At 38.1% G+C, this 9647-nt stretch overlaps 1 protein-coding gene across 1 annotated transcript in view; it reads left to right on the top strand.

The window, feature by feature from the left end:
• The first annotated feature begins 1053 nt into the window (after window positions 1–1053).
• LOC101898740 (protein son of sevenless-like) overlaps window positions 1054–9647 on the top strand; it is a 31635-nt gene continuing 23041 nt past the window's right edge. The window contains exons 1-2 of the mRNA XM_059119410.1: window positions 1054–1170; window positions 1224–1921. Of these exons, the coding sequence (XP_058975393.1) occupies window positions 1087–1170; window positions 1224–1921 (782 nt within the window). The 5' untranslated portion in view covers window positions 1054–1086. The remainder of the gene's footprint in view (window positions 1171–1223; window positions 1922–9647) is intronic.

The raw sequence follows: 9647 nt of genomic DNA, 5'->3' as shown, positions 1-9647 counted from the left end.
TCCTAGGGGTTGAATGAAGAATCAGTTGTACAAAATATGTATCAGGTCGGTCTAAATTGAAGTAGTTCCTCAAATGATGTAGCCCCTTTCAAATTCCTCAAATGTTGGTAATTTGAGATTTTAGGAAGAACAACACATTCTTTCAAATAATTATAAGAATAGGACCATGCATTGGTATAACCCTTGTATGAAGGTATCCGCTGATTTCGGCTATTTCCAGCGTCTTGGTCCCATTTTTCAATTGATTTTACCGTTATTTGGCATCATAGCTTCTAAGGGGGTAGAAGACCTTTTCACGGAAATTTTTTGATTATATTTCCGAATCGATTTGGCTTAAAATGTGTGTTTAGGCTAATTTGGGGGTAGAGGAGCTATTAAAAAACAGTTAATGTATACTTTTTAATACATATAATCTATTATTTAGGTTTTGAACCCTCAAATTAAAACATCTGGCTGAAAATAATTATACTTTAAAAACTATGCATTAAGACTAAAACTACGGGCCGGCAACGCGGACCGGGCAAGCTATATAAATTAATTCATATTATTTAGGAAATATAATTCGATACTTTTACTAATTAATTATGAAAAATTATAGTTGATAGTTAAAAAATGTATCTTGCACTATGGATTTTTACAGAATATAAAATGTTTTAATGGCAAATTTTGTAAAAGCCTTAAATCTACAATACACCAATACGGTCGTTTTAATAAGTAAATGGAGAAACATTGATCGATTAAAATAATACAGGTATTACAGATCCCCGTTATGTCGTACAAAAAGTTAAATATACGTTGCAAATAGCGTACAACAGTTTCATTCTTTAGTACAAAAAATAAATAAATAAATAAATTTTAATCTATATTTAGCCTCATTACTGCCTTTATTGAGGATTTACACGCGAAACGAAGAAAAATCTGAGCCGATATCGATAAAATTTAGCAGCGATATTTTTAGCTTTATTTTTGTCCACCAAATTATTGGGTTTTTTTACATATTGCTCATTGTTCGAAATTGTGTTTACATATATTTCAATACTTGTATTTTTTCAGAGATTCTTGGAAAATCTGGATCCATTTAAGGGCATGTCTGATACAGATATATCAAACTTTTTGTATCACGAAAGTCTTCGAATTGAACCCAGAGGATGCAAACAACCGCCTAAATTTGTAAGAGACATTTAAATTAGATTTAATAAACATTTAATTATTATGTATTACAGCCTAGAAAATGGAGTTCTATATCACTTAAATCCCCAGGCATTAAACCCCGTCGACAAAATGTTAATAGTAATGTTAGTTCTACTAGCATGGGTTCTAATAACGCCCAACCAAATTCAACCAGTTGTATCCAACCGGTTACAGCTCGATCTCCTGCGGTAGAAATTCCCGGAGGGGAACAACCTTCACCGAATGTTAGTTGGTCTAACGCGGCTGCAAATGACATACAAGCATTCTCTGTTTTTGCCAACGTAAATATACCGGATCGTAACGGCACCAAGTGGACATCGACTTCAGTTAATAGCAATTCCTCTTCGTCGTTCTTAACACAACCTTTACCAATACGGAATGATTCTCGACAGTTGCCGGAGACCGAAGATGCTCCAATCTTACCAAAAAAACCTAATTCAGGTTCTTGTTTACAAACATCTATTTGTCCTACATTAAGCGATACATCTTCGTCGGTTCGTTTGGATTCCGTTTTTAGCATCTCGGAGGAATATAGCGGGCAGCCGGTGTCACAGTCAAGCTGTAATAGAAATGCGAAAAACCAGATTGGTATTGAAAATGAAACACCTTCCCCTTTACCGAAACTAGTTGTTAGTCCTTTACGAGAACATCATTATACAAATAACAGATCACCATTCCACTGCACAACGTCCACAAATAAAACCTCTAATTTCACTTCCTGTAATTTCAGGTAAGATTTAGTTATATTATTGTATTACTTTACAGTTTAATTACCAAAGTTTGTTAACAACCGAAATAAGTTATCTTGGTTGCCATTAATTCTGTTGTTGACTGCAAATCGGATTTCAATCTTATTATTTTAACACGAAATAAGCTAGAACTTTGTCATTCCGTTTGTAACTCCTCAAAATACTCATGTCAGACCCAACAAAGTATATATTTTCTTGATCGGCGTAAAATTCTGAGTCGGGTCCGTCCGGTCCATTGACTCTATTTGCCAGCAGCTCTATGGCCTTCCTGATAGCGAAGATTTCTGCTAGAAAAACACTAAGGTCGTTGTTTAATTTGAAGGATCGTTGGATACTTCACAGTAGACTCCGGCTCCCGTTCCACTTTCCATCTTTGATCCATCAGTATAGACAGCTATACCGTTAAAAGGTGGAGTGTCACGAGTCCAAATGTCTCTGTTAGGTATATGGATATCAAGTGGTTTAAAGCTATGCCTAGGTGATATATAGTCACTAGTTATAGCCTTATTTACTATACTTTCCACATATTTGATAATGGCGGAGTGTCCGAATGGCTGACCCCGCCATTGACCCAGTTCATTGAGCCGCAGGGCACACCTAGCAGCTTGTTCCTCTACGAACAAACCTAACGGGTTTAAATTGAGTAGGGTGTCTAGTGGGGATTGGGGTGTGCACCTAAACGCGCCTGTAATTAGTAGCGATGCAACTCTTTGGACTTTATCAATGCTTTTGCTGAAGGTGGTTTTCCCTAAGGAATGTCACCAAACAAGCCCCCCATAGGTTAGAATTGGTCGGACGACAGACTCATATAACCATTTGATTATGTGCGGCTTGAGAACCCAGCTTTTTCCTATGGAGTTTTTACAAGAATAGTGTGCAATTAAACCCTTCTTCGCACGCTCTTCGATGTTCCTCTTCCAGTTTAGCTTCTGGTCTAGGATGGTACCGAGGTATTTGGCTTCCGAGGAAAGGCTTAGCAAAACACTATCAATGATAGGCAGCGAAAGATCCGGTACTTTCCGCTTCCTTGTGAAAAGTACGAGCTAAGTTTTTGATGGGTTCACGCCAAGTCCATTGCAGCGTTCCCATCTGGTGAGTTTAACTAGAGCTCCCTGCATAAGATCTGAAACAGTTTGGGGAAATTTCCCAGCAATCAGTAAGACAACATCATCGGCGTAAGCCACGACCTTTGTCCCACCTTGTTCCAGTTCGATTAGAATTTCATTTATCACCAAAAGCCAGAGTAGTGGTAATGGTTGCCCCTAGTAACAGATTTCCTGACAGAACACTCCCTGATGCTTGAGTTGATGATTCTGATACTGAGCATGGCATCAATCCAGTCTATTAGGTGTGGTGGTATACTAAGTTTTACTAGGGAACTGTGAATTGCTTCGAGTGTGACGTTATTGAAGGCTCCCTCAATATCGAGAAAGGCTGCCAAAGTGAAACACGAGTTGTTTAGGTTTTTCTCTATACAACCCACGACCTCGTGTTGCGCTGATTCAACAGATCTGCCTTTAGTATAGGCATGTTGAGATGTGCTCAACGAGGTCAGGGATATCATAGATCTAATCTCAATGTCTAGTAGTCTCTCTGAATGAATATATAGCCCAAAAGATCTTGGGTGCGCTTATAATCCTCTCAGTCAGACTAACATCCTCCACCCCACGATGCTGACTAGACCGATCTAACAATTGGTCATTTACCGCATCGGAGCAGTTCGGAAAGTGAGTATTGGCAAACAGGTTGAGTGGCTCTAGACCAGAGTCAGTCCAGCTACCGTCATTCCGTTTTATGCAACCAATGGATTTGGGGTCCTTTGAAAGCACTCTGCTGAATCTGGATGCTGCGTTGACATCTTTTATGGACGTTCCCCTGGGAAAACCAACTCCATCAGACGGTCCTCAATGAGAAGCCAACGACTTTCGCTGATCTTGCCTCCGGCTCAGCTCGGTCGATGACCGCTACACGGAGGTTGTCCGGGTAGGTGGTTTGGGAATGTTTCCTCTTCCTGTTAGGTTGGCTCGAACGCTGCGGTTTGGCGGCTGCAGGTTTAGCAATTACAGACCTAGGGCCTGTAGGGGCTGCCTGAGTCGGCCTAGCAACGTCCTTCTCGCCAACAGCAAGTGTTGATGACACAGGTGGCGGAGGAGGAAGATTACCCGTTGACAGCTTCTTTGCTTCGGGATGCGGTTCCTCAGTTGACCGTCCTCTCTTTAGTGTTAACCACGAGGAGGATTTGGTTTCCTTTGGAACCACCGAAGCATTGTTTCCGTCAGTGGTCTTCTTCTTCCTTTTCTTTTTCCGCTTTCCTGCGTCAGACACGGTGGAAGCGGCGCATACTTTTGTCGATGGTGCAACAGCCGAAGCTGTTATTCCAATCTCAGGAGTATTACTGCTTCCCACCCCAGCCTCGTTCATAGGTTTGCCCCCAACAGGACTCACCTTCTTCCCGAGGTCTGTAAGGAGAGAGGCAAGTTCCCATTCAAGAGAAATTTTTTGCAGTTGCGGATAATTCTTTTCGAATTTCCGCACTGCCTTTAGATTCGTCTTGATCAGGTCCTTTCCCTCTCCGTAAACTGTAGGGGGTCGCGGCCAATGAAGATTTTACGATACCTCACCGACCGTTTGTAGCCCCTCCTTGCTTTACACTCTTTCGATCCAGAGTCGTCGCGGTTGGTAGAGGCACTAGTGCCTCTTTCCCCGACGCCTTCCTTGACCCGCACGTTGGTAGCATTGCTCCGTGTGCTCCGATGAAGTCCCTTCGTCGACTATAGGCCTCACCTCGACACGGGTATGAGCAACCTCTCCAGTTTCTTGGACTGGTTCCTCTCTCTCAGATGAGGGTCTGTGTATTCTTTCGCATACCACGTCTCTGTACGTCAACAGAGTCTCGTCCCCACCCATAATTGAAATCTTGTAATTGGTTTGTTTTTTATTGATTTTAATTTGTTCTCCGTGTAAAAAGTTGGACGTTGGAGGTGATGAGGTCCGGCATGACATAGCCTCCATATCATGGTAAGGACTTGGCATCTAATACTCGTCGAGGCGCCCAGGTATCGACGAGGCAACCGTTCGAAAACAGTCGGTACCCTGACTGCAAACCTTGGAACACTGATGGGCACGGTTTACGTAACACCCCAGAATTAGGGAGTCCGTTACGGCGGACCAGTCCGTTGACTGGATAGTTTAGGAGCGCCAGTGACTTCGCCTCGTCGAGTCCAGGGATCATAGGCACTCGGGTATTTAGCCCGAGACTCTCCCCCCAGAGACTGCTGAGGTGTTCGCGACTGCTTATTTAATTCGCAGCTGCCCGATATATCTATCGGGCGTCCCACTATCCGCAACCTGTGGACGTGTCCGGTAGCACTCAGCTATGTTTCCGCAAGCGGCCGGAACATTAAAAAAAATGTTTTGGCACAAAAAAATTAATTTTTTTTAATTTACTAGCTGGCCCAGTCCACGTTGCCGGCCCGTAGTTTTAGTTTTTAAAGCATAATAATTCACAGATCTGGCTCACATAAGTGGCACAATTTTTAATATAAATGATTAAATATAAATAAATATAAATAATAAATATAAATAAAAATAAGCAAATATTTCAATACAGGTTCATGTTCCGGGATATTTATAGTGTTTCAAAAAATCTGATCTTATTTTTAAGCCAGAGGTTTTAATTTAAATAATATAGCACATATATTAAAAAGTATACATCAACTGTTTATAATAGGCCCATGAGGCCCATAAGATGGTTATATACCCCAAAGTAGCCTAAATACACATTTTAAGCCAAATCGATAAGAAAATATAATCAAAACACTCGAAATAGGTAAAATCATGAGGTACTTTTATATGGGCGCTACTCCGAAACTTTGACATTGAAAAACTTGTGCGAAAAGGTCTTCTACAACTTTAGAAGCTAAGATGTTAAATAAGGGCAAAATCCATTGAAAATGTGACCAAGACCCTGAAAATAGCTGTAATCAACGGATACCTTCATATATGAGGGTTTTACCAAAGCATGGTCCTATACAATATAAAATACAAATTACCAACATTTGAGGAATTTGAAAGGGGCAATGTCATTTGTGGAGGTATATCACAATGTACACCGACCTGACACATATTTTGTACAAATTATTCTTCATGTAACCCCTAGGACTGTATCAAATTTAGCTCTATCTTAACTTTTGCGGAGTATAATGCATTTATGCATGGTTAAGCTCCATAAAATGGACCCCAAAAAGTTTGACCCGGAAATCCCCTTTTGGGAGTTTTATCTACCGACCGAAAAATTTCCCAACCCCATGGTTGGGTCCAGTGTAATTACTGACGATAGCGCATAGTCCCCGTATAACGTTACCTGTTTTTTAAGGTTACTTTTAAGGGTTCGGAAGAAAATATAAATCCTTTGCGTACTAAATTTTCAATTCGCTCCACTATTGTGTATAGTCCGCCAATTAGAGTGCCTCTTCATATTCGGTATTTCACTGATTGATGTCCCCATGAATTTTGCATTTTGAGTTCTCATTGGATTGATTATTTTCATATCTAGTCAATTTTTTGGGGTTTTGGACTTCAGAATCGATAGTAATTTCTAAATTTAAATCCTAGTAATATGTCTTTAATTTAACTATCTATCGGTTTATAAAAGTTAGTGACCCCATTAATAAAATTATGTCCCTGAGCCTCTCCGTTCACCATTTGCAATTAAGAAAGAGGTCACAGGCTTTTATATTATTCTTAACATGATGTTACAAAAGTTATATATTTGCTCTCATTTACATATAGCCCTAATATAATATTATCTCCTAAAATTCGTCAACCAAATGTGCTCTAATTTAGTCTATTTGAGGTACTTTGAAGGACTCAAGAAGTAGAAATGGCCAGATCCTTGGACCCCAAACAGATACCTAGGGTTGGTTGTCAAGATCACGTCGTATATTAATTGTGGAACAGATATCTTCATGATTTTGGCAAATATTAGGATTTTAGGCAAATCTAAAATTAATTATTTTTATACGTAGTCGACACAGCAAACGGTCATACTTTATTATTTGGGTTATGGGGATTATCATCGAAAAAGGTCATTATCCCCATAATTGCAATGGGGATTGAGACCGTGGGGATTATGTCCGGGTGCCGGTTTTGAATTTTCAATTTTAAATAAAAGTGTAAATGGGGGTAGCGGAAATATCAATCTAATCCGCCAAAGGTTAGGTGATGCCACAAACCTCGAAATATTGACTCTAGACCAGCGCTGCTCAAGAAAAAATGTCTCTTTCCAGTCAAATTTCTCTTTGCTTATTTAAATCAAGAACAAAACAGTGTTAAGTCATTATTTTTACTAATATTTTTTATCCATTTGCTTTATAAATTATTTTGGCAAACATTCATGCTTAAAAACAATTAAATGGAATCGTACAATATAAAGAAAAACAGAATTTTAATTTTCTCTTAAATTATCTCTTTCTTCCGCTCATGTTCTAGAACACGGTTTTGACTTGGTCGATTAAGCTATGTGTGTCCGTCTGTCCCTTTTTTATTTGTAATCACGCTACAGGTCACAATTATGACGCAAAGTTTGCGAAATTTTGCGTTGAGTCAGGGTTTGAATAAAAACCTTTAGGGCTTTAAACGCACCAACAAGAGATTGTTCGGATTTTGTAGTCCCTCAGGTCATAATTATATACCAATTGGCGCCTAATTTTGCGTGGGGTTAGAGTTTAGAACAGCGAAGAAGCGCAACTATTGGGATCGACACAGTACAGAAGATGAAATGGACAAAGGTGTGAAATATCAATTTTCAAACACAATATTTTACTTTACATTCGGGCGATACTTACGTTTGTTGTCTGCAGAAAATGGAAAATACTTAAATTAAGATTCCAAATTAAAATGATTCTGTCGGCCAAGTTTATTTAATTGGAAATTCATAATTTTTGATCTGGATTTTCTAAACATCAAGAAGAAGTGTGCCGATTTTATTTTCGATGTGATTTCACCTATAGTTTTTTTAATTATCGAGATCGATCGTCAATCGGGTTGGGTCTATTTTAAACATGCAGGGCCCCTTGCACTGGTGCTGGTGGTGTTTCTGTGGCTGTTGTGCGGTATATCGACTTTGTTGTTTATTTGTCTTCTGTCGCTGCAGTTTTTTGTGTGTTTTTCCTACGCACCAATCTGTTGTTAGTCGGAATTTGCTTGTATGTCTACATTCTTGGTTAACTTTACTTCCATATGTTCATATTGTTCCTTTGTTTTGAATCTGGACGAATCTAGGTAAATTTTTAGAGTAATTCTTGTTGGCGTAAAATCACGATATTCTTCAGATGTCGTGAAAATAGGGGTTTCCCTTATTTCTTCTTGTTCCCAAAGTCTTCTCAATAACGAACTAATGTCATCATCAGAATTATTCTTTTATTTCTATAGACGCTAAACATATTGCCCCATAGATAGGGTAAGTGTACCAGTAGTCGGCACTTTTAGGATTTTCGCGTTTTTAATCGCTCACCATTCTGAGTGGAACTTTTCAATTGTTAAAAAGTTAATTTATTCAGATTCGAAATTTTGTATAGTTTTTGCAATAATAAATAAAGTTTTAATAACTTTTTATTAAATTTCATAAATTTGTAGTTTTATTAAAACAATGCCTTTTTTCCAGTAGTCGGCACCACTTGCCAATTGTCGGTATGGCATGTTCCAACAGTCGGCATACCGATTTTTTTGTGAGAATAATTAATAATAATAATAAATTAATGCATTAAAATATAATATTTTTGTTTAGTTAAACTGATTCGACGTCTTAATTGTACTTTTCTTAAGAATATGGATTGTTGAGGATTTCACAGAAAAAAAATTTAATTTTTATTAGAATAAATTATCTTTTTTTAGCGAAATTGTACACAAAGCTAGCTGACAATATATTTGAAGTAAACAAAATACATTTAGTTATAATAGTTTCATTTATTTGGGCTTAAAAATAAGAAGTGCCGACTACTGGGACATGCCGAACTTAGGCACACTTACCCTATACCAATCGTATATTGAATTTCGATCTATAATGTTACCCAATATGTTCTTTTTTTAACTCCTTTTAAGATTTTATATGGGACATTATCATTTCTACAAACATGTCAATTTGAGGTAAATCATAAACCCTGGATCTGCTAACTTCAAATCCTTAATACATCCAAAATCTGAAATTTTAATTGTCTGCGTCGACAATAAACTTGTTAAAATTTGCACAATAGGAGCTTCTGCTTAAAAATGCAGTTTCACTTATTACACAACGTCAGAACACATTTTTTATTAGAATTAGACACGATTTTTCCACTCATTCCACTAATCTTGAAGCTAGCTGTTTCTGTGCATATGCCAATTTGTTTAATTATTTTCGGAGAAAATTGTTACACAACCTTTCTCCTTTCTCTTACAAATTCAATTCTCTGATTTACACCCATACTATTAAATATTCAACAATTCTTTAAAATATGATTCCTGCTGCACATGACACATCTATTTGATTGCATCGATTGCGCATTTTGATGTGCTTGAAATTCATCATTAATGACAGTTGAAGCTGCTATATTTCTTAGGCAGTCTACTCTTTATATGACACTATGTCTTTTTTTGGAAATCTTCCATTTCTATCTGTGGCTTAATGTGATTCGATTGATTGTTCCCAAAAAGACAAGACAAGTTATC

Source organism: Musca domestica, unplaced genomic scaffold (assembly GCF_030504385.1).
Source record: "Musca domestica strain aabys unplaced genomic scaffold, Musca_domestica.polishedcontigs.V.1.1 145, whole genome shotgun sequence".
Lineage (NCBI taxonomy): Eukaryota > Metazoa > Arthropoda > Insecta > Diptera > Muscidae > Musca > Musca domestica.
This window is presented reverse-complemented; position numbering and strand designations above follow the sequence as displayed.